At 31.6% G+C, this 25,379-nt stretch overlaps 3 protein-coding genes and 3 long non-coding RNA genes across 6 annotated transcripts in view; 3 read left to right on the top strand and 3 right to left on the bottom strand.

Moving 5' to 3' along the window:
* white (protein) overlaps window positions 1-25,379 on the top strand; it is a gene marked incomplete at its 3' end in the record, with an annotated part of 414,981 nt that overhangs the window by 312,653 nt on the left and 76,949 nt on the right.
* LOC116417944 lies at window positions 1,879-2,648 on the bottom strand. The gene is made up of 2 exons (XR_004228139.2): window positions 2,159-2,648; window positions 1,879-2,072 (listed from the first exon to the last, which is right to left on the bottom strand). It is a non-coding gene; the product is annotated as an uncharacterized LOC116417944 (long non-coding RNA).
* LOC103316323 lies at window positions 10,898-13,224 on the bottom strand. Its single transcript, XR_004228138.2, has 3 exons — window positions 12,746-13,224; window positions 11,178-11,238; window positions 10,898-11,091 (listed from the first exon to the last, which is right to left on the bottom strand). It is a non-coding gene; the product is annotated as an uncharacterized LOC103316323 (long non-coding RNA).
* Window positions 11,845-14,102, top strand: LOC116417945. Its single transcript, XR_004228140.2, has 2 exons — window positions 11,845-13,277; window positions 13,363-14,102. It is a non-coding gene; the product is annotated as an uncharacterized LOC116417945 (long non-coding RNA).
* LOC116417943 lies at window positions 14,177-16,553 on the bottom strand. Its single transcript, XM_031933137.2, has 5 exons — window positions 15,969-16,553; window positions 15,731-15,896; window positions 15,452-15,653; window positions 15,166-15,348; window positions 14,177-15,062 (listed from the first exon to the last, which is right to left on the bottom strand). The coding sequence occupies exons 1-5, from the start codon at window positions 16,034-16,036 to the stop codon at window positions 14,926-14,928; spliced, it is 756 nt and encodes a 251-aa protein (XP_031788997.1). The 5' UTR covers window positions 16,037-16,553; the 3' UTR covers window positions 14,177-14,925.
* LOC103317524 lies at window positions 23,322-25,326 on the top strand. Its single transcript, XM_031933136.1, has 4 exons — window positions 23,322-23,638; window positions 24,088-24,301; window positions 24,412-24,610; window positions 24,695-25,326. Exons 1-4 carry the CDS (start codon window positions 23,613-23,615, stop codon window positions 25,309-25,311), a joined length of 1,056 nt encoding a protein of 351 aa, XP_031788996.1. The 5' UTR covers window positions 23,322-23,612; the 3' UTR covers window positions 25,312-25,326.

The raw sequence follows: 25,379 nt of genomic DNA, 5'->3' as shown, positions 1-25,379 counted from the left end.
AAACACCACAATCTGTAGCATTTTTTTGGGACTGAACTGTTTGAAATATAATCGGTTTCTTTTGTTCATTAAAACAATAAGGATGTAACGTCTTTAAAACTATACTAATATCACTATGAAGTTCTTTATTATTCATTGAATCATACACAAATAAAGTACTAGTATCGTAATATGTACATACAAAATGACCTATTGTGGAGCCACGTTGAAATAATATTTGTATGTGTTTATTATTTTCATTTATATGCGAAATTTTTGAAATATTCTGTAAATACAACGTTGAGTAGGGTTGGTACGCAGAAAGTTGTTGTAACATTGTATGAAAATAATCTATGTGTTCATCATTGAGACAAGCATTATTAATGATAATATTTGTATCATATAATTTTCTAGGCTGAACATTTATAGGGATAGGTGTAATAATACAAGGGAAATGTGCGATGTACTTACTAACAAGTAATTTCAGTAAATGTGGACGCATGATATGAGTATTATACGTAAGAAGATCTGGTTTCATTTTGCATAATAAAGTTATTGCGAAAGCTATGGCGAAAATTCCACAATCTTTTTGATTCGTTTGTTGTTGAACCTTTGGGAAAATAACTCTCTTACCTTCCAGAAAATAATAAGGATGTAGCAATTTTAATGATTTTTCTAAATCTTTGTGCATTACTTTATTATTTATAGAATCAAAAACATAAATATAATCAGTGTCATAATAAGAAGTTACCCAATGTCCAGTATCGTTTGGATTATTGCATACTGAGGATAAATATATAATTTGTATATGCTTTTGATTTCTCGGAATTTCTGAAATAAGACCTAGGTATAAAAGTAAAGTTGAAAAGGGCTTATATTTTGAACATTTTGTTAGTAATAATAGAAAAAAATCAATGTCAGAATCTTCCAGCAAATCACCTGATGTAACACGTTTTCGTGCACATTCTGAGAAATTTTGTGTAATATTATTATCCATTTTATAATATTCTAACAAAATAGTCTACATAAACACTTAGCGGACTAATTAATGCCTTGTCGCTTAGAGCAGACGTACAAGTATCATATAAAAAATATATTTAATATAAATTTGGTTTAATTAATCTTTGGTTGTTTGAAATAATGTAAAATTTATTTTAATTTAAATACATTAGCTATCTGATTATGGCTAATAAAAGCTGTTTTATAGTTATACAGTTAATGGTTATGACTTCGGCTGTTTGCAGGTAATACAGGCTTGTGGCTGTGGTTATCTATGGTTGATGTCTCCGATTGGTGGCTTCGGTTAGATACGTAGAGACTTGGCTACCCTGATAACAGTTGCAGATTTAAACAGATTAAAATGATTATAAACGATTAAAACGAATCACAATTTCTTATTGATTGGATTAATAAACGATTGTAATCCTCAACAGTGCTCCGTTTTAATAGTTTATAATCGTTTTAATCGGTTCTAATCTACAATTGTTTGCACGATAGTGTGGCTGTACTATTTGTAACTATATTTATGACTGACAGCTTTCGCTGAATATAGCAATATTCAACTGATATGACCATGGGGTATTTATATGGCTGTTGGCTTTGGCTGATGGTTTTGGCTATAATGGCTTAATTTAGCTGATGGTTTTGGCTAATGGCTTTTGCTGATGCATATGGCTAATGGCTTTGGCTAATGGCTTTGGCAATGGCTTTGGCTAATGGCTTTGGCTAATGGCTTTGGCTATGGCTTTGGCTAGATAAGGCAGGATTTTAGTAAAAATAAATGTTGGAAATATGGATAGATATTATTTTTAAAAGAATAATTATAACTGTAAGGATATTGTTTTGTAAATAAAAATAGACGGAAGGCAGTCTATATATACAGTAAAAAAAAAGAGAGAGAAAAATTGAAATTATTTATTTTATTGTTACATTGTGACAATTATTACAGTAATTTTATCAAAGTTCAGTAATACTATGATCAGTCATAATAACAAATTTCACTAAACTGCAATAATCAGTTATAATTACTTAGGATGTTAAATATCACACTTCATTAATATTATAGTCATTAGCTTTATTCAAAGACAGAAAACCTGAAAAAGAAATATGGTATAACATTAGAATATGAAAAAAGTCAATAAAAGTAATTGCAAACATGTATATAAATATGTATATATACCTTACAATTTTGTATTTTGTAGGACATAGAGAGTACCGTTATTCTTCAATCCAAATTTTAGCTGTAAAATAAAAGAAAAAAATTATGTAGATAAATAAAAAAAATCGTCTCTGGTAGAAAGTAAGCGAACTAATAAAAACTAAACGATTCTGGTTCAAAACATGGCAAAGATATGTAAAGGTAAAAAGAGTAATTACAAAAAAAAAATTAGAATCGTTTCTTAAGTAATAATATTTAAATAACTACTTAAAAGGTTAACTGTGGAAGCATGATGGGAAAGAGGTTAGAATAAGTTGAAAACTGATATAGTGGACACCATACTTATTGTACACATAAAACTCTACACAATTGCATTTTCCTACACGGAAAAACTCTACGCAGATATTTTCTACACAAATATTTCCTACACTTATTTTTTATTATTTTACTACACTGCAAAACTCTACACAATATCATAACCTATTGTTATATCATTGTTACAACAATAGGTTATACGTTTGTGTAGAGTTTTGCAGTGTAGTAAAATAATAAAAAATAAGTGTAGGAAATATTCGTGTAGAAAATATATCTGCGTAGAGTTTTTTCATGTAGGAAAATGCAATTGTGTAGAGTTTTTATGTGTACAGTAAGTATGGTGTCATATAGTGTGAGTGTATTTAATTTGCTGTTTTTAATAACCTGTAAGAAACATAATTATCCTGAAAGATGTACGTCTCAACTCAGTGTTCGAGTCAGTCACATATGGTGGCATATATACAGTGTATTAATGCAAAGATGTAAAATTTTTTGTGTAGATGCTTGTTTTATTACATAGAAACAAGATAGCGTAACAATTTTATCTTGTCTGTCTTTGGTAGCTGTTCAAAATTTGAACATCTTGAAAAAAATCACCACACAAAAATTTAGCCCTCCAAGTATGATAGTTTTTAATTGAGTGCGAACAAAAATTATCAATAGTTACATACGACTGCTTGTTTTCTGATTTTGTTTTCTTCTTTAATCTAGTTCAAAATTGTAATAGGTATAAAATTAAAGCAAAGTAATATTAAAAGCTTTGAACCGTAAAACTCAGAACATATGAAACATGTAACAGTAATTTTTTTTAAATAATCAATAATTTGTAGCTTTTAACCGTAGAACCAAAATATATGGAATATTTTAAATGTAATTAAACATTATTTTGCTCACTTGTGCGTATGCGTTTAACTGGTCGGCTACCACGTTGAACTTCTGCTGCTGTTAAAGCTGGTTTTTCAGCATCCAACTTTATGTTATTGATGCTATCGCAAAAAATTGTTACAAGGGAGTCTAAAAAAGAAAAGAAATTATCAAAAAGAAGTCTACAAAAAATGGATTTTAATATCGCATATTAAATTTAAATGTCAAAAATTATATACATGTAAAGACAAACCTTGGCCTTTTAATATTCCTGTAACAGTGACATAATCTCCAATTTCAACCTCACATTCCGTAAACTGTTTCACTTGAACAGTGATTTTTTTAATCCCATCGGTGATTGCTCCTAATCCATAAGTCATATGGCCACTACGATTGTGCAATAACGAAAACTTCGTTCTTATGTAGCCAGAAATTTCTAAAACAATTGGGAAATAGGTAAAAATAACAAATAAAACAATTGGGAAATAGGTAAAAATAACAAATTAGATAAAAAATATCAATTAAAAATTACTACTCACCTATTAGTCCTTCTAAAGTGTGTATGTTATCAAAAGTGGCCTTTTGAAGTTGATTCGTCGTTTGATTTTGTAAGTTGTGATAGCCCAAAAAAGAAACTTCTGTATTTTCCTTTATTATTACTTCAAATGGGACCAAATTACTTTCGTCCTTGATTTTCGATGGGGCAACAGCTCGACAGTGGCCACCATTAATACTTACTACCTATAAATAAAAAAAGAAACAAAAATATACATATTGAAAACTATGGTATGATGTAAATAATAAGTAAGATAACTTACCCTGCTAGAACAAATTTCTTTAGATAATTTATTGATAAGATCTACGTCCCATACAAGAATAGGAATGCGTCTGTTTCCATTTGATACAACAAATTTAAATAATAAATCGTTCTTGCCAGGAGCTTTTGCAGGAGCAGTAATTGCATCGACATACCCCACAATGATTCTATAATGTAAACGTAAAAAACAATATAAAACGTGAAATAAAAACAAACAATATAACCTCACAAATACTTACGTGGTTACATCACGATGTTCCAAATACTCCATCTCCTCATCGGTTGTATAAGAAGAACTACAATTCATTTTTATAAAGTGAATGCACTGAATTGTTGGACTTTAAAAATGAATTTCTTTTAGCCAGACCAGATTAAAAAAACACAACGATTCTCTTGTATGACGATTATAAATAAAATCGGCAGTAAGTATATGGCGGGAAAGCATATAGTAACCTCAACCTGAATAGCGGAAATGAGCGGGATTTCGATATTTATGAGAAAGCAATCCCCTTACTCTTGGCCGTGCGCGGCTAACTTCACGGTCCTACCACATTTCGGGCTGAAGAATAAATAGGTGATTTCAGCATTTTTGGATTATCTACTCCCATATTATAAAAATAGGCAGCTTTTTCACTAATGTTTTTGTTGGAAATCATAGTTTAGCTCAGAAGACATGCTAATAAGCCAAAAAATCCAACCAATAATGATGATAAGTATTTTTTTTTGTATAATGAAAAATCCGAACACCAATATAGAAGTAAATATGTCACGGGCGCCGCGGCTCCGTCTGCTTCTCAAACTCGCCTTCGTGGCGCTACCGCGCCACTTGATTTCATTAAATGGCTTTAGTTTTCTACCCCTTATAATATTAACATTCAACCATTTAACAATTGTTTCGGGATCAGTACTATGCAAAGGATGTCCTAACAAAACATCAGCGGCTTCAATCGCTCCACATTCTCTATGTTGTAAGGCACGTACAGCAAAAGCCCAAAGACGGTTAAACAACGGTTTATTTGATTGTATATCTGCGAAATCTAAATTGCTCTTTTCACCTTTTGTACCATATTTGCTTACGTATTTGGTCAACAAATAAGAAGATTCTCCAATATATTGAGCATCGTTATTTCCTTCCCAAATGAGCAATAGAGCAGGCATATAATCATTAATATTCTGTTCATCTGTTGTTCTAGGTAAATCATAAAATCGAGATTTATTTTTTAATTTATTTCGATTCGAAATAGCAACAGATACGTCTCTTAAAATTATTCTATCAGTTACGGGGCGAGGAAATCCGAAACGACAAGCAGTTGAAAATCCAGTTTTTGTCTGTTTCTTGCGCATACAATAATCGTTGTGTTTGTGCTGTTGATAGGCTAAGACGCGACGATGAAGTTCTGGCGAAATCTGTTTATCTAGAATGTGACATGTTATATGTTGTAAGATAAACTCTTGCACTTCTTCATTCGAACTTGTACCATAAATCGGAGCATCCTGGATCCAAAACAAACAATGATAATGGGGTAATCCTCTACCTTGGTATTCACGGACCCAGTAATAATGTGTAACTTTTCCAATCGGATTTGACTTAGATAGTATATAAGCTAACACAGCTTTGAATTTATTTTGGAAATATCTAGCAGTTGATACCGGGTCTGCAGCTATTAATTGCGAAATAGAACGACTATCATTCCACCCATTTACTTGTTTTATATATTCCGCTAGTGCAGACCACATCCACTCTCCTGGGCTGAAAGTGATAAAGAAAGTAGCAGGTCCGTACTCGCGTGCCATACACCTCAATTCATTACGAACTTTTTTCCAATACGATTCAGTACCTGGCAAACGAGAGAAAATGGTATCTAAATTACCATCTAGTTTATTTTCATTTAACATTTGCAGAAATTCTTTGACCGTGTACTTATACCTTGGATTGATGATATTAAGCATTTGAAATATTCCAGCATTTATTTGTCTCAGTGTATTATTGTAAAGTGAAAAAAACAGATATTGAATATTCAATCTAAATTGTGAATGTTTCGATGCTAATCTACTCTTAATATAATCGAAATCTCTTAAATTAGGCTTTCTTTCAGCATGTTGCCCATATTTTCCGTAAGGATATAAATCAGGAAAGCATTTGAGATCTAAATCTTTTCCTCTGTTATCTAAAGCAGCAGCGGAAACTTGCAACATCTGGTAAAGTGCAGTATCTGATTCATTCTTTTTTTTGTCATGCAAAGGATAAATGGTGTAATGGTCATAAAAAGGGTCCGTCTCAGATTTTTGGGTTAATAACGGACGTACTGGGGGTTCGTTTGGTACTGTATTTGTTTTAGGTGTACATTCTTCTTCTGCGTTTTCATGATTTTCTTCATATTCTAATTGCTCGTGTAGTGTATCCAATAACATTTGGGGATTAGATGGAAGTTCAATTTTTTCATAAATAGAATTATTTTTCTTTAGCCACTGTAACGCCTTCCATACTTTGTTTATATCAATGTAATCTTCCCAAATTTTATTAGCTTTTGTTGGGTGTGTTCGAATCAAGATATATAATTCGTGATCTGCATTAATGGGATCAGTATCAGGACATATCTTTTTTAAAGTCTCTTCTAGTGGTAAAGGTAAATGAAATGTTCTACCAATTACTTTATCAATTTTTACATAATGAGGAATATTTTTATTCATAACGGTATTTAGTTTCGTAATTGTTTGAAAAGCTTTTGCCCTTTGTATTAAAATTTTCTCTATCATATTGAGACTTCTAATTTCTTCTGGAACTTCTCCCACAAAAAGGTTATTTAAAATACAGTTGGATGGCATGATATTTTTTCTTAAATTTGTTAAACAAGGTCTGCATATAGAATTATCGGTAATGTTATGCAATTTCTTAAGTTTTTGAAAAAGATTTTCACGTTCTATGCCGAGTAATTCAAAAGCAACATTAGTTGCATTATTCTGATCATAATGTTGAATGTCTCTAGCACAAAATAGTCTTTCGCATGAAATACAAGGAATCGTAGGTGGATCCGTTACTATTTTTGTATATTCCTTGATGCCAATACAAAACTGCTCTTTTAATTCTGATTCATTTAAATTTACTTGATTCAGGTTTTTATTGCTTTTCATAGGTACACCAAGTTTCTTGGATTTTTGTATAATATCTCTTAATAACACTACATCTGCATCATTTAAAGCATTTTCTATGTCCAAAATAAAAGTATACAAATGTTTCAATTCATAAAGAGATCTTTGAATCGTTCGCAAATGAGGATAATGAGATGATAAAACTTGCAACTTTAAAAATTTTGAAGTACATAATAGGGGTTGGTTATAACAAATGTTTGGATGACCAAGCTTATCAATATTGCGTGATTGAGCTGAACATATATCTATAGATAAAAAAAACTTGTAAGCATTTCTGAAAGTCACTTTAAGAATATCTAAAAAAAATGCTTGTAGCTCTGTTAATATATCAATATCGATAGTTTTACAGTAACCATTGCATTCCCAAACTTTACCTTTTTTATTTTTTTCTTCAATAATAAGTGGTAAAATATTGGTGGTTTGTCCTTTTTCATTTAAAATAACTTTATTATTAATATTAAAATCGTTAAATAATCCAAGCCGAAAATCATACGCTGCATCAGAAAAATATGGTTCTGAGGAGGAAGTATGTTTAGGAATACCGCATAAAGCAGTTAATGCACAGTCTATATTATCCGTAATAGATATATTACCTAATCGAGTCAATGACAATTCAATTTTATTTTGTAGATTTTTCAACACTTTTCTTACTTTGTTGATATATTCATCTCGAAGATAAATGGAAGTAGATACTAAATTTTCAGCCTCTAATCTGCGTTGTGAAGAAGAAAATGAACAATCCAATTTAATCATAATATTGGTAATAAAATTTTCACTGTTTTTTATTAATTTTATTGTACTATCCTTAACAACATTAATCACATTGTATTTCTTTTTAATTTTGTTCGCCATTGCAATTTTGTTTTTAATTTTATCGTAGTATTTATTTTGTCTTTCTACTAGTTTTTCACGATTATCCTTGTATTTGTTCCTGCGCTTATTCAAAATGTCAGTTTTGTTATTTGAATAATGTATTTTTCTTTTACTTAGTATCTTTTTCTTGTGCGATTCATAATATTTTTTATTTTTTAAACTTGTCTTACTATTAGAATCTAAATAATTGTTTGTCTTTTCACTACATGATTTATTGTAACTTTGAGAGTTTGGATTACAATCAGATTTGTTATTATCATCAATGCTTTTTGTATTGTAATCGTGCGCGTTTATATGGAGTTGTGAACTCGATTCATTATTACTAAGAGAAGAAATAGATTTTTCATTTTCAGTGACTTTACACGATTTATATTTTTTGACAATATTAATATTTTTTGGAGGCGATAACTGATCAACTAAACATTTCTGAGTTTCATCAATTACACTTTGATTGCTATGTGCAGTTCCAGTTTTACATTTTTTCATTCGACGTTTGTCTCTTCGAGCTTGTAAAATTTTATCTTTATTTTTTTGATAGTATGTTTTTTTTTTCTTGATTGCGAGACTATGTAGATTTGTTTCCCTATGGTTTTGTAATGAAGTTTCGTCCGTTATTTGATCGTTTGTACGTTTTCTATTATGCATAACATTGTTACCTAAACCGGAAATTGTAGCTCTTGTTTCAGTTATGGAACTAAAGTTAAATTGTGAACAATAGTTGGAAAAAGTACTAAGACATGGAAAATGTTCAATTGTTCTAGTTTCAAATATTTTTAACAAATGTTTACGCATTTCACTGTTATTATATACCATTGTCTCGGGTCTATAACCAAATAAAAGGGTCACAGCATAGGCTATAGAATAAACACCACAATCTGTAGCATTTTTTTGGGACTGAACTGTTTGAAATATAATCGGTTTCTTTTGTTCATTAAAACAATAAGGATGTAACGTCTTTAAAACTATACTAATATCACTATGAAGTTCTTTATTATTCATTGAATCATACACAAATAAAGTACTAGTATCGTAATATGTACATACAAAATGACCTATTGTGGAGCCACGTTGAAATAATATTTGTATGTGTTTATTATTTTCATTTATATGCGAAATTTTTGAAATATTCTGTAAATACAACGTTGAGTAGGGTTGGTACGCAGAAAGTTGTTGTAACATTGTATGAAAATAATCTATGTGTTCATCATTGAGACAAGCATTATTAATGATAATATTTGTATCATATAATTTTCTAGGCTGAACATTTATAGGGATAGGTGTAATAATACAAGGGAAATGTGCGATGTACTTACTAACAAGTAATTTCAGTAAATGTGGACGCATGATATGAGTATTATACGTAAGAAGATCTGGTTTCATTTTGCATAATAAAGTTATTGCGAAAGCTATGGCGAAAATTCCACAATCTTTTTGATTCGTTTGTTGTTGAACCTTTGGGAAAATAACTCTCTTACCTTCCAGAAAATAATAAGGATGTAGCAATTTTAATGATTTTTCTAAATCTTTGTGCATTACTTTATTATTTATAGAATCAAAAACATAAATATAATCAGTGTCATAATAAGAAGTTACCCAATGTCCAGTATCGTTTGGATTATTGCATACTGAGGATAAATATATAATTTGTATATGCTTTTGATTTCTCGGAATTTCTGAAATAAGACCTAGGTATAAAAGTAAAGTTGAAAAGGGCTTATATTTTGAACATTTTGTTAGTAATAATAGAAAAAAATCAATGTCAGAATCTTCCAGCAAATCACCTGATGTAACACGTTTTCGTGCACATTCTGAGAAATTTTGTGTAATATTATTATCCATTTTATAATATTCTAACAAAATAGTCTACATAAACACTTAGCGGACTAATTAATGCCTTGTCGCTTAGAGCAGACGTACAAGTATCATATAAAAAATATATTTAATATAAATTTGGTTTAATTAATCTTTGGTTGTTTGAAATAATGTAAAATTTATTTTAATTTAAATACATTAGCTATCTGATTATGGCTAATAAAAGCTGTTTTATAGTTATACAGTTAATGGTTATGACTTCGGCTGTTTGCAGGTAATACAGGCTTGTGGCTGTGGTTATCTATGGTTGATGTCTCCGATTGGTGGCTTCGGTTAGATACGTAGAGACTTGGCTACCCTGATAACAGTTGCAGATTTAAACAGATTAAAATGATTATAAACGATTAAAACGAATCACAATTTCTTATTGATTGGATTAATAAACGATTGTAATCCTCAACAGTGCTCCGTTTTAATAGTTTATAATCGTTTTAATCGGTTCTAATCTACAATTGTTTGCACGATAGTGTGGCTGTACTATTTGTAACTATATTTATGACTGACAGCTTTCGCTGAATATAGCAATATTCAACTGATATGACCATGGGGTATTTATATGGCTGTTGGCTTTGGCTGATGGTTTTGGCTATAATGGCTTAATTTAGCTGATGGTTTTGGCTAATGGCTTTTGCTGATGCATATGGCTAATGGCTTTGGCTAATGGCTTTGGCAATGGCTTTGGCTAATGGCTTTGGCTAATGGCTTTGGCTATGGCTTTGGCTAGATAAGGCAGGATTTTAGTAAAAATAAATGTTGGAAATATGGATAGATATTATTTTTAAAAGAATAATTATAACTGTAAGGATATTGTTTTGTAAATAAAAATAGACGGAAGGCAGTCTATATATACAGTAAAAAAAAAGAGAGAGAAAAATTGAAATTATTTATTTTATTGTTACATTGTGACAATTATTACAGTAATTTTATCAAAGTTCAGTAATACTATGATCAGTCATAATAACAAATTTCACTAAACTGCAATAATCAGTTATAATTACTTAGGATGTTAAATATCACACTTCATTAATATTATAGTCATTAGCTTTATTCAAAGACAGAAAACCTGAAAAAGAAATATGGTATAACATTAGAATATGAAAAAAGTCAATAAAAGTAATTGCAAACATGTATATAAATATGTATATATACCTTACAATTTTGTATTTTGTAGGACATAGAGAGTACCGTTATTCTTCAATCCAAATTTTAGCTGTAAAATAAAAGAAAAAAATTATGTAGATAAATAAAAAAAATCGTCTCTGGTAGAAAGTAAGCGAACTAATAAAAACTAAACGATTCTGGTTCAAAACATGGCAAAGATATGTAAAGGTAAAAAGAGTAATTACAAAAAAAAAATTAGAATCGTTTCTTAAGTAATAATATTTAAATAACTACTTAAAAGGTTAACTGTGGAAGCATGATGGGAAAGAGGTTAGAATAAGTTGAAAACTGATATAGTGGACACCATACTTATTGTACACATAAAAACTCTACACAATTGCATTTTCCTACACGGAAAAACTCTACGCAGATATTTTCTACACAAATATTTCCTACACTTATTTTTTATTATTTTACTACACTGCAAAACTCTACACAATATCATAACCTATTGTTATATCATTGTTACAACAATAGGTTATACGTTTGTGTAGAGTTTTGCAGTGTAGTAAAATAATAAAAAATAAGTGTAGGAAATATTCGTGTAGAAAATATATCTGCGTAGAGTTTTTTCATGTAGGAAAATGCAATTGTGTAGAGTTTTTATGTGTACAGTAAGTATGGTGTCATATAGTGTGAGTGTATTTAATTTGCTGTTTTTAATAACCTGTAAGAAACATAATTATCCTGAAAGATGTACGTCTCAACTCAGTGTTCGAGTCAGTCACATATGGTGGCATATATACAGTGTATTAATGCAAAGATGTAAAATTTTTTGTGTAGATGCTTGTTTTATTACATAGAAACAAGATAGCGTAACAATTTTATCTTGTCTGTCTTTGGTAGCTGTTCAAAATTTGAACATCTTGAAAAAAATCACCACACAAAAATTTAGCCCTCCAAGTATGATAGTTTTTAATTGAGTGCGAACAAAAATTATCAATAGTTACATACGACTGCTTGTTTTCTGATTTTGTTTTCGCTCTCAAAACTATCATACTCAGAGGTTTAAAATTGTACAAGGTGATTTATTTAAAGATATTGAAACAATATATCTAATTGTTTTGATTTCACGTGTTTCAGTTACATTTTCATATAAACACCTATTTGTACATTTTGTCCACTATAAGCCATAGGATTTGATGTGGAACACCTAGCAGAGTTTGTTAAGTAAAAATTATTACGCTAACCTGTTTGTGCATAATGAAACAAGTATCTACACTAAAATGTACAGCAAAAATTATAATGCTCTGCATATATGCCACCATAATGATATATACTACCTGCGACTGACTCGAACACTGAGTTGAGAATATCTATTAAGATAATTACATCTGGACTTCATCCTTGGTAATATTCAACACACAAATTGTAACTGATGTTTTTAAAATTCACGTGCATACTAGAGTAGTTAAGGCAGTGAACGTTGTGTGTGATTATGTATATGTTTGTGTGTATAGATGTGCAGGTTAGGTTACCACTCTTAGCACATGCCTTGTAATCTAAAAGTTTCCATTTAAATAATGTTAGAAAAACATATTTTTAATAATTTTTACCTGTTTTTGCTAAAATGAACGTTGACTTGCACCGAATAATTGGAAATCAACAGGTGGAATGTTGTAGAAAGTAAAAATGAAGTTGCATGTTATTTGCCAGGTGCTCTTTTCTCTCTCCCTTATTAAAGTTATTGGCTCCAAGCCATGTAAGCTATGTACTCTTGAAAATCTTTTATTCTTCCTTAATAAGCTGTTAACTCCAAACCATGTATACTCTACAAGCTTTTTTGTTATCAACATAAACACGTTGATTGTTTGTTGTTCTCACGCTCAGATACGTCACGTATACTTCTTTATACGCGGTTACATATGCGAGTCCAAAAAAATGCAACTGCGCATCCAAATCGCGCATGGATTGCTTTCTCATAAATTTCTGTCGTGAGCCGCGCGCGGGATTGCTTTCCCATAAGTTTCTGTCATCAACGGCGCACGGGATTGCTTTCTCATATATTTCTTCAACTATACGGCTATTTATGTAGCTCTAAAAAATTTATAACATTTTTTAACAAATGTTAGACGTTGTAAAATAAAGGTAAGTCACGTATATTAATAAAATAGAATAATAATTTGTACGAAATAAGTATAACCCTAACCCTAAAATATAATTAACTTTGTAGGCAGTATGATACACGAATCAATCTGGAACAGATTTAAATAAAATTTTTATTTTGAAAATCAAGTAACCTGCATGAAGAATATTGTTTAAATATGGAAAACGATAAAAATTCTGAAAATGTTCTGTACACATGTGTTTCTTGTGAAAAAACTTTTAAAAGAAAGAGAGATTTAATAATACATGAAAGAATACACTCAAAAAATAAACCACATATATGCACTATATGTAAAAAAAGTTTTACTCAAATGGGAAATTTAAATGTGCATATCAAGATCCATGATACTGTGAAAGCTTTTAAATGCTTAATATGCGAAAAAAGTTTCAAAACAAATGGGCAATTAAAAGTACATCAAAGTATACATAAAGGTTTGAAAAATTACAGTTGTAATGAGTGTAATAAGAAGTTCTCCCAAAATCAACATCTACAAACTCATAGATTGACACATACTGATCTATGTAACTTTACATGTCATATCTGTAATAAAACTTTTGTTAGAAAAGATGTTTTGGAAAAACATGTAAACTCACAACATCCTAAAAATGTTTACACATGTAATTATTGTAAGAGAACATACGTTAACAAAAAATATTTGGAAAAGCACATTATGGCTCATATGTCTGGAAAAGTTAAAATTGTAAAAATTCTTAAAACTCTAAGACCTCCAGTTTTATCTGTACCCTTATTATAAAATTATTAATTATACTATATATACACAATAAAAAAATATTTGTTCAAAAACATTGTACTACTTATTTTATTTAATTAATTAACTTATTTTTTGTTTGAAATATATGTTGCCAAAAAGAACAGTTTTATATCATCGTAATCTCATAATAGTCTTTTTATTTACTTTATATTATAAAAAATATACGTAGACTTGATACATTGTTTGTACAAACAAATAAACAAACTTCATGCAAATACAAAATTATATAGAAATATTATGTTAACTTTTTAATATAGTAAATTCTATATTAGGAACTACAAATATACTTTTGTTTACGGAGTCATCTTTATCTTTAAAAGATACAATTCTCTTCTTGTAACAAGTCTTAAAAGTCATTTAAATTATTTAAATACTTGAACATGTAATTGAAAATCTTAAGTCAATTAGTCTTTGAAGTCATTATACTTTAGCGTGTAACTGAAAATATCATAATTATATATTAATCTTTGAAACTAATTAAACATTATGAAAATACTGTTATAATAAGAGTATTGACTTTTTAAATATATAATTATTTTAGTTTCGATAAACACGAGTATCACATATTTTTAGTCTGAAGAATAACTATCAAAATATGTTTCTAATATCACAGTCATAAAACTATGAATCACATTTTGTACCAAACTTGTACGTAATTAGTCTTATGATTTGTTATTCTTCTTTAATCTAGTTCAAAATTGTAATAGTATAAAATAAAAGCAAAGTAATAAATAAAAGCTTTGAACCGTAAAACTCAGAACATATGAAATATGTAACAGTAATTTTTTTTTAAATAATCAATAAATAATAGCTTTTAACCGTAGAACTCAAAATATATGGAATATTTTAAATGTAATTCAACATTTTTTGTCACTTGTGCGTATGCGTTTAACTGGTCGGCTACCACGTTGAACTTCTGCTGCTGTTAAAGCTGGTTTTTCAGCATCCAACTTTATGTTATTGATGCTATCGCAAAAAATTGTTACAAGGGAGTCTAAAAAAGAAAAGAAATTATCAAAAAGAAGTCTACAAAAAATGGATTTTAATATCGCATATTAAATTTAAATGTCAAAAATTATATACATGTAAAGACAAACCTTGGCCTTTTAATATTCCTGTAACAGTGACATAATCTCCAATTTCAACCTCACATTCCGTAAACTGTTTCACTTGAACAGTGATTTTTTTAATCCCATCGGTGATTGCTCCTAATCCATAAGTCATATGGCCACTACGATTGTGCAATAACGAAAACTTCGTTCTTATGTAGCCAGAAATTTCTAAAACAATTGGGAAATAGGTAAAAATAACAAATAAAACAATTGGGAAATAGGTAAAAATAACAAATTAGATAAAAAATATCAATTAAAAATTACTACTCACCTATTAGTCCTTCTAAAGTGTGTATGTTATCAAAAGTGGCCTTTTGAAGTTGATTCGTCGTTTGATTTTGTAAGTTGTGATAGCCCAAAAAAGAAACTTCTGTATTTTCCTTTATTATTACTTCAAATGGGACCAAATTACTTTCGTCCTTGATTTTCGATGGGGCAACAGCTCGACAGTGGCCACCATTAATACTTACTACCTATAAATAAAAAAAGAAACAAAAATATACATATTGAAAACTATGGTATGATGTAAATAATAAGTAAGATAACTTACCCTGCTAGAACAAATTTCTTTAGATAATTTATTGATAAGATCTACGTCCCATACAAGAATAGGAATGCGTCTGTTTCCATTTGATACAACAAATTTAAATAATAAATCGTTCTTGCCAGGAGCTTTTGCAGGAGCAGTAATTGCATCGACATACCCCACAATGATTCTATAATGTAAACGTAAAAAACAATATAAAACGTGAAATAAAAACAAACAATATAACCTCACAAATACTTACGTGGTTACATCACGATGTTCCAAATACTCCATCTCCTCATCGGTTGTATAAGAAGAACTACAATTCATTTTTATAAAGTGAATGCACTGAATTGTTGGACTTTAAAAATGAATTTCTTTTAGCCAGACCAGATTAAAAAAACACAACGATTCTCTTGTATGACGATTATAAATAAAATCGGCAGTAAGTATATGGCGGGAAAGCATATAGTAACCTCAACCTGAATAGCGGAAATGAGCGGGATTTCGATATTTATGAGAAAGCAATCCCCTTACTCTTGGCCGTGCGCGGCTAACTTCACGGTCCTACCACATTTCGGGCTGAAGAATAAATAGGTGATTTCAGCATTTTTGGATTATCTACTCCCATATTATAAAAATAGGCAGCTTTTTCACTAATGTTTTTGTTGGAAATCATAGTTTAGCTCAGAAGACATGCTAATAAGCCAAAAAATCCAACCAATAATGATGATAAGTATTTTTTTTTGTATAATGAAAAATCCGAACACCAATATAGAAGTAAATATGTCACGGGCGCCGCGGCTCCGTCTGCTTCTCAAACTCGCCTTCGTGGCGCTACCGCGCCACTTGATATTTTATGCTCAATACAAAAAATGCACTATGGCCAAAGATAAAAGATTGTAGATTATTATTATACTCTAATATTATAAACAAAAATACAATATAAGTTGAATTTACAATAAAGGAATTTCAATAACATTCTGATAACAATTTCTACGGAAATTATAAAACTGCTTCACACACAGAATTTTCTTGTTTACAAATTTAGGAATTTGAGGTGGTTTGGTTAAAAAGCACAACCCTTTAGCCTATTTGTTCTTTAGGGGTTTAGGGTTTAAGGCTCTTTAGTTCACATGTACAGGCTACAAAGATCACACATTTATAACAAGTTTTTATGAAAGTTAAAATTTTTTTTCGACATTTTCGTCCACCACATTGGTTCCGCCATTTTGAATTTTCAAAATCTGATATCAGATTTGCAAAGAGCGATCTCGAAAACCCTTATATACAAACCTTCTACAAAATATTATGGATTGAAATATACTTATAGTTATTTTGTGTTAGGGGTGGTTTACCCCCTAAAGGGTAGTATCTATGAAAAAATCGAAAAACTTAATTTGTTTATTATAGATGTTTACAAATTTTTTCCAATTTTTTTAGTCGTTTAAAACTTTTTTATTATATAAAATTTTTTTTCGATATTTCCGTCCGCCATATTGGTTCCGCCATTTTGAATTTTCAAAATCTGATAACAGATTTGTAATCAGCGACCTCGAAAACCTCTATATACAAACTTTCTACGAAATATTATGTATTGAATTACATATTTACAGTTATTTTGTGTTAGGGGTGGTTTACCCCCTTAGGGATAATATTTATGAAAACACCGAAAGACGTCAACTAAATTTTGTTATTAAGGATGTTTAAACATTTTTTCCAATTTTTTTTAGTCGGTGTAAACATTTTTATTATAAAATTATGCCAAAAAATATATGTTTTCAACCCCTAAAAAATAGGGGATGCTACCCTTACTCTTCAAATCACCATGAAATACTTGCTCTTTTTGTAAGAAATAACCTCCAATTTGTTTCATTGAAAAATATTAATTTTAAGCCGAGATATTTTAAAAAAACGCTTTTTGGGGGTTAACTTTAGGGGAGGTTTTTACCCCTTAAAAGTGAAAATTAGCCGATAAAAAAAAATACGTGTCTCTTATTTTTTTATGTTCTACAACATATATGAAAATCATCAAAATCGGTGAGTTCGGGTTGGGTACCTTTCCTTGTTAGTCCAATTACGGAAAAATAGTTTATGTCGCAAATTGGGCAGAGCTTCGCCCTAACAGTAAGAACTCCGGAACCAGAAAGATGCTCCTCCTTGTTCTCTATTGGTATTTATAGGGAAGAGGGTAATGCATAAGCATGGGGAAGGTTCTGGCCAATCAGGAATTTGGGAGGGTGTGTGTTTCAGCTCTCCTTTTATTAATCATCGCCACTTATTCCGCGGCCCCTAGCCTGGTCATCTGCAATGGTTCTCTTTATTGTAATTTCTCTCATTGTCGCATCGATTTCCACTTATCTGTGTCTAGTTGTTTGAGATTTATGGCTTCCTTATTGTCCGGCAGCCCCGGGAAGTCTCCCTCTGTTTGACCTGGTTTATTCAGGATCGTCGCCCTTTCTTCTGCGGCCGCATGTGTCAGTCGTTGGCTTGTCCTGATGCGTTCTGCGTTGCCGACCGTCGTTGGTTCGTCGGCCTCTGCTATGCCTACCTTGTAACAGCTCTGGTTGCCGTGGTAAGGTATCTTGTCCGTTTGACGTGATATTCGTATTGGCTTTGACCGGCTAGTCCGGGTAATGATAGGCTGACGTGATACAATTATAAGCAAAATCTACACTGTAAATCCGAAGGATCGTTAAAGATTTCTTTTAAAATTATTATTATTATTACATGTAAAAGAGGTTCAATCTTATAAAAAATTAAAAACATTTGAAAATGTTACATATGCAACATTTCATGAAGTAGTTGTAGCTAGAAAATTAATAACCATCGATGAAGAATGCAACAAATGCTTAGAAGAAGGTTGAATTTCTCAAAGCTCTGTGTAACCTGTGTTTGGTTATATATGCGTATTTCATTACCCAGTTAATGTAAAAAATATAAAGCATATTTTCACAGTCCATTATTAAATAAAGAAATAGGTGAAAATATCTCACTGAAATATATCAATTCTATTTAAGCAAGTCAAGTTTTTAATATACTGACTGATTCCAATTTACCTAAATTTCCCTAATAGCACAAAATATTTTAAAAGATATATTTTTAAATGTATATTTATGTATATTTTTAAATATTTTAGAAACATTTTTAAAACAATTTAAAATTGTTAAATGAACATATGACTAAAAGATTTATAAAATATTTTTAAAATATGTGATTGCAAATATTTTAAAGAAAATATTATAAAATATTTTTAGTATATTTTTTAAAAATATATTTTTGTTTGATTTGGGCATATTTTGTGAAAAATATTTTATTAAAATACACGCATAAATCATTATAAAATACATCTACAACACAGGTTTAAATATTTTGTAATAATATTTATATAATATTTTGTAAATATTGCTGAGATATATTTTAATTTCGTTGACAAAAAATATTGAGATAAAATATTGTAAAAAATTTCCAAATTGTCAGAATATAAGGATTTTCTAGACGCGAGCGGGAATAAGGTAATACAAAAATTAAGAACACTTTCAAAGATGTGGCGCCATCGGACAGGACTCGATCGCTAATATTCCAACACTTTTTCCTGATTTCACTCGACATCGTCAGGTCTTCCTTTAGACCTGTTAATCCACCGTCTTTCATTGCGCCTCTGTTCACGGTCATTACTGTGAAATTATTCTGTAACATGAAAACTATGTTAATTTTCTAGTAACAATTTGGTTGGTGTATTATGAATATCAGAAGGCAAAGGCTTAGTAAAAATATCTGCTCTTTGCTCCTTTGATTCTATCCTTTTTATCTTTACATAGCCGTTTTGAGCGCACCACTTCCATCCATCTCCGTGCAAGCTACTGCTGCTTTGTTATCGCATCATAAGATGATTGAAAAGTACATCATATCTGGAATTACGATGACGACACAATGCTGATTGCTTTTCTATAAGCATTACTCATAGCCACATACTCAGCTTGGCATATTGACAGAGCCACATAGGCCTCTTAGTGCGTTCTCTATGCTATCGTATCTTCCTACAACATAACTAAATAACCGCTAGTGATAAGTGAGTTCTTGCAATCTGCAAAAATCGCGTCTGAGAATGACTCTATTCTTTTACTTAATCCTCTGTACGTTAATTGCCAACTCGCAGAGTAAGCAATGTACTTAAATAACCTGGTAACCATTTTCCATTTATTTTCGGTCAGATTCTGCTGATGTCTACTTAGCACATTGACTGCGTAGATATATAATCTAAAAAAACTAAACCATACATTGTGCATTACGACTATAAACGAACGCATTTACCGATAATCTATTGTACTCATTTCATCGCCCCGATATTTTTGGAGCAATCGTGAACTTCACACCTCACGAAGAACAAAACCATCGACTCTCACATGTAACATTTGTACGATAATATTCATATATTAGAATAGCAGTCCACGCAAATATTTTATAGGATAATATTTGTAGATTTTTCTAGTCTTTGCGACAATATATACATATATATATATATATATATATATATATATATATATATATATACTTTTTTCTAAATATCCACTTAATATACACTTTTTTCTAAAATCTTAAGTGCAATAAGGCCTTTTTATGTCCGTAATCAAGGCACGAAAAAAATCTCATTTTTTAAGTTTTCGATTTATTATTGAAAAAATAAGTAGTCAAATCAATTAAAATTTTAATGGGATATAGTTTGGCCCAAGCCTTATTGACATAATATTTTCGTGAGGTTATGATGTTTATTTGCAGAGATATGAATTTAAAAAAAAAATCAACGTTTTCATTTTATCTGCCGAACAAAGTAATCGATCCCAAGCTTGCCAGGGGCTCGATCGAACCTTTCGAGATATCGCAAAAATGACTAATTTCTCACTAACAGCGTGGAAGGCACCTTCAAGAAAGATGGCCGCCACCAAATGAAAAGAAGACTTTATGTTTCATGTTTTTCAGGTTATAGAAGTTCGAATTGTCCGAAATTCAAATTTGCATATTGCAATCATCACAATAATAATTATTACAATTAAAAATTATGAATAATAAAAATTTATAACTGTAGCTTTATCACTCAAGAAAGTAAAGTGATTATTATTACACTGTGAGAACTGCATGAAATATTAACTGTAGATTTTTCTATTTTCTAATATGATAAAAATTAATAAAGTTAAATATAGTTTTTAATTGAACAGTTTATTGTATCTGCTCACACAGTGCAACAATCACTCTGCTTTCTTGGGCAATGAAGCTGAATTACTTATTTTTACATAATTACATAAAAAAAGCTTGCGACGTATTACATATTAAGATTTATTAAACATCTTATGGCACAAACTGATCATGAGATCTACATAATTACAATTCTGATGAGATCTACATAATTATAAATAAATTATTAATAATTGAACACTTAAAAGTGGTGAAACTAGAGAGACTACTAAGTGAAACTAAACAAACTTGTGAACATATATAATTTAAAATATTAGAATTATTATCATTCAACTCAGACCTAAGCAAAATGATTGAGGATGATATTCCTGCGTACTTGTAGTCCTTGGATATAGTCATCGTCAACAAAGTCCACCATTGGAATGGCTCTCACTCGATGATTTCTTAAAGGCACTGGCATAGGCATCCTAGAAATATAATTACAATTATTTTATATTATTTTTACTAGTAGAAATGTTTTTTTTTAATATACAAATGATAAAAACAGCTTACCCTTGGTGTCTTAAGTAGTTGTATAAGACAGCAGTAGCCAATACTATTTGAGAAGAAAATTCTGGTGTATAATGGAGACTACGATCTCCATTGATGCATCTGAATACTTGTTTCCAAATGCCAAAGGTCTGTTCAACCCTACATCTGGTTCTTCGCACTCTGTCTGAATAGCGAAACTCTGGAGAACCTGGAGCAGCTTCTTGACAAGGTGTCAACTGTACTGGTGATGGAGTGTAGCCTCCATCTCCTGGAAAATATGCAAAATAAGCATGAATACATCTAAAAATACTTTTAAAATGAAAAAAAAGTGCAAATATTGCAGTGATAATAGAATATTCTATTATATTAAAAGCTGAATATTGAACAAAATTACCGATCAAGTAGTATTCGTTGTTTATCTCTGCAGGATCAGGATTATTTCGTAGCTGGTACATTGTCTCCCTCATTTGGCTATGACGCCATACAAATTTATCATTACTGGACCCATTGGTAATTCGGATATTCAATATATTATAATCCATATCTGAAACCTGAAAACAGAGCAAAATAATTATTAAAATTTTAAAACACGTGTAAAAAAAAGATAACTGAAAAAATTAATAAATTAAATAACATACCACTTGTACATTTAATGAATGGTCCTGGTTGTGATTCACATAGGCCTCCTCGTGCTCATGTGGTGTGTGAATTTTTGGAAGAGTACAGTCGATAGCACCAATAACCCCTGGGAACCCAAGCGACTCTTCAAATCTGTTAAGTGAGAAATGAAAATAATGTGGACTGTATAGAGTAATGTAATGCAAAGTTGTATGAATAATAGTACAAGTAAACAAATAATTTTCTACAATGCCTACCTTCTTGACATTTCTTGGCGTTCCTCCATATTTCTGGGAAAGACAATGTATTCATCTGCTAGGCGTACTATTGCTGGAACCACTTCGTGTAGATATTTGCTAAAGGTGCTCTGGCCCATGGGGTGGTAGCAGTCGTGCGCCACACCCTTTTGATAAGATCCTTCAGCAAGGAAGCGTAAGACTGATAATACTTGCAGGTGTACCGGAATTCCTTGCTCATGTTCAACCAGCTGTGGTCTAAGCAACTCGATCAGGTGTATGGCAATTGCAGGAATCATTCTATAATGTTTCCTAAAAACATTATCTCCCATTGTAAATGGATCGCTCATGTCTCGTACAGTGCGTTTCCAGGCCATGTGCATCCTTTTCATTCCATCTCAACATCTTCCTCATCGTCATCAAGTAAAAAAGCAGCTACTGCTAACATTTTGCGCTGAAATATTACATTTCATCAATTAATATTTTAATTTCAGTTGTGGCGCTTAAAATATACTATATTTTTGTATAAACATCTTAGAAACAACAACCTTCAAAAAATTGTTAAAAACATATACTAAAATAATGAATTTTACATTATACCTACCTTGAGATTTTTTAGGACTTTCCTTCTGCAATATAGGTTAACGAATGTCCTGCTTGAGTATTTGGTTCCAAAACAGTGGCTTCGAAACTTCGAAATACTTGATGGAAATCCAATAGCCGTGCTATTTCGTCCTTCGCACAATTTACTTGAGCTTTCCTTTGGCTTCTCCGAGAAGAAAAGGAGGCGAGAAAATAATCTGCACTAACGTTAATTCACTCCCGCGCATTTGACCCTCGTCACCGGTTACTTTTTGTCTACACGCACTGTACAGAAAGGAAGGGAGTGTGAGAGAGCAAGAGATAAGCGTGCCGTCTTTGCCGACTCCAAAACGCGTAATAGGTTAGGTTAGTAGTATAGCGCGCAATAGTGCGCTTCGCGAAGGAGAGAGAGAGAGAGAGAGAGAGAGAGGGGGGGGGAGTGAGTGAGACAGAGAATCAGGTGGTAAACATAATACTAACGAGAGACAAGCACACGACGATTCTTGTATGCCGAGGCAAAATTTCGGAGTAAAAAAAAGAATGTTTAAATTCTTTGTAAGTGCGAGTAAAGGTGACGAGGAGGAGGAGAGAGAAAAAGGCGATCATTGTGCGGTGTTTGTGAGTGCAAGAAGAGTATTTGTCCGGCATTCTGAATCCATCGACGGAGAAGGCTAATTCATTCGCTTCCAAGCTTTTGTTGAAGCATTTTGGAGCCCAGTACAAGGTCAAGGTGAACTTGCTGAACTATGGATAACGAGGAAATAGTAGAGGAGTAAGTACAATTTGTTTGGATGTGATAACTCCACTTTTGTGAGAAAATAGCTTCGGTAAAAGTTTAACCTCAACTCTCTTTTTTTTGCTCTGCTTTATTTTGACTATTACAGTCCTTTCGTTCAAGGCCATAAAAATTATGTTTCCAGTTAATTGTAAAGTAATTGCACTTAATTGATAAATTAATCATTTTAATGCCAAACAATTGCAGCAACATTGATGAGATGTTATATACCATTCTAACCTCAAAATCTATTTGGCTATGCTAGTACTTTGCATGAATGTAATTAATGATTAATTGGTTGTAGTGCACTCAAATGCAAACAACATTAAGTTTAATCAATCATAGCAGTATGAACATTATTGCGAGCATTAGTCTCTCATAGCCAAAAATCATCCTTTCTATTACATACCACTCCAATTGCTAATTTAATTTGGTTTTTCATACAGAAATGCAAATGGGGAAAGTCAGGCGGAGGGAAGTGCCAGAATCATACCTGAGCAACTTAATGCAATGCTCTATTATATGGAACAGCATAGTGAATTCGCAGCTAATAAGCTGCTTGGAGCAAATGGAAAGGAGAGCAAGAAGGCGCAGTGGCAGAGATTGGCAGATCTCGTCAGCTCATGTGGTCCAGCTAAGGATATCAAGCAATTGCAAGCTGTAAGTAGACTTTCGCACTAATACAGTCAATTTCTCAGTTAATTTATACCGTATACGCTCCAGGAAAAAATAAATTGTTTCTACTTTCTAATGTAATTTTTGGATTCCAGGTCTGGTCAAGACAAAGAGGCAAGGCAAAGGAGTACAACGCTGAAAAGGTTAGAGCAGCAAGGCGAACTGGAAATCACACTGAAGTCCGGTTTATTGAAAATCCTATAATGGAGAAGATATTGAAGATAGTGGGAACAAAGCACAAAAATGGTCTGGAAATTGTTCCAGAAGTTGGTATCGCACCAGCAAAGTTGAAACGTATGTAGAAAAGTTTTTTATTTTTATTCCTATTATTCCTGTGTACCAAAAATATAAAGTTCACCTGAAAATATTTTGTTTTAGGAAAGCCAAAAAAGAGCATTATTGTCTACGAGCTTCCACTTTCTCTAACAACCACTTCAGGAGCATCTCCAGTGACTGCAGCTGGTGAAATCAAAATGAAGAATGCATCGTTCACTTCACCTGTTACTCGACCTCTGCATTCTGCAGCAACTACTAGTACATGTACTAGTGAATCTGCAGCAACTCCAGCTAACAGTGCATTGTTCACTGCGTCTGCAACTCCAGCTCTCCATCAATCAGCATCTGCCACTGGTTCAGGAATGAAAGATGCATCAATTCCACCTAACAAGGAGGCATCCACTACGTCTGTCACTCGAGCTCTTCTGAAGTCACAATCTGCCAGTCTGTCAGCAACTATATCTGCAGCGACTCCAGACAACCCAGTGATCAATACCAGACGAGCTCTCCATCACTCAGCACATGTCAGTGCATCTGCAGCTCATCATAGCAAACCATATGATACGTTTGCTGTACCACCAAAGTACACTTCAAGAAGGTTGAAAGTAATCAATCCTACGAAAGAAATGACATTATCAAGGTGTGTCACTCTGTCACTCCAGCTCCTCGCCAATCAGAATCTTCCAGTGGTTCAACAAGTGAAGCTGCAGCGAATGTAGACAAGGAAGGGATCAATAGCTGTATCAGACAAACTCTCCATCACTCAGCATATGTCGGTGCATTCACA

This window comes from Nasonia vitripennis (assembly GCF_009193385.2).
Source record: "Nasonia vitripennis strain AsymCx chromosome 5 unlocalized genomic scaffold, Nvit_psr_1.1 chr5_random0008, whole genome shotgun sequence".
Taxonomy (NCBI): Eukaryota; Metazoa; Arthropoda; class Insecta; order Hymenoptera; family Pteromalidae; genus Nasonia; species Nasonia vitripennis.
Note: the sequence above shows the minus strand (reverse complement) of the source record. Positions and strands in the feature narration are given on the sequence as shown.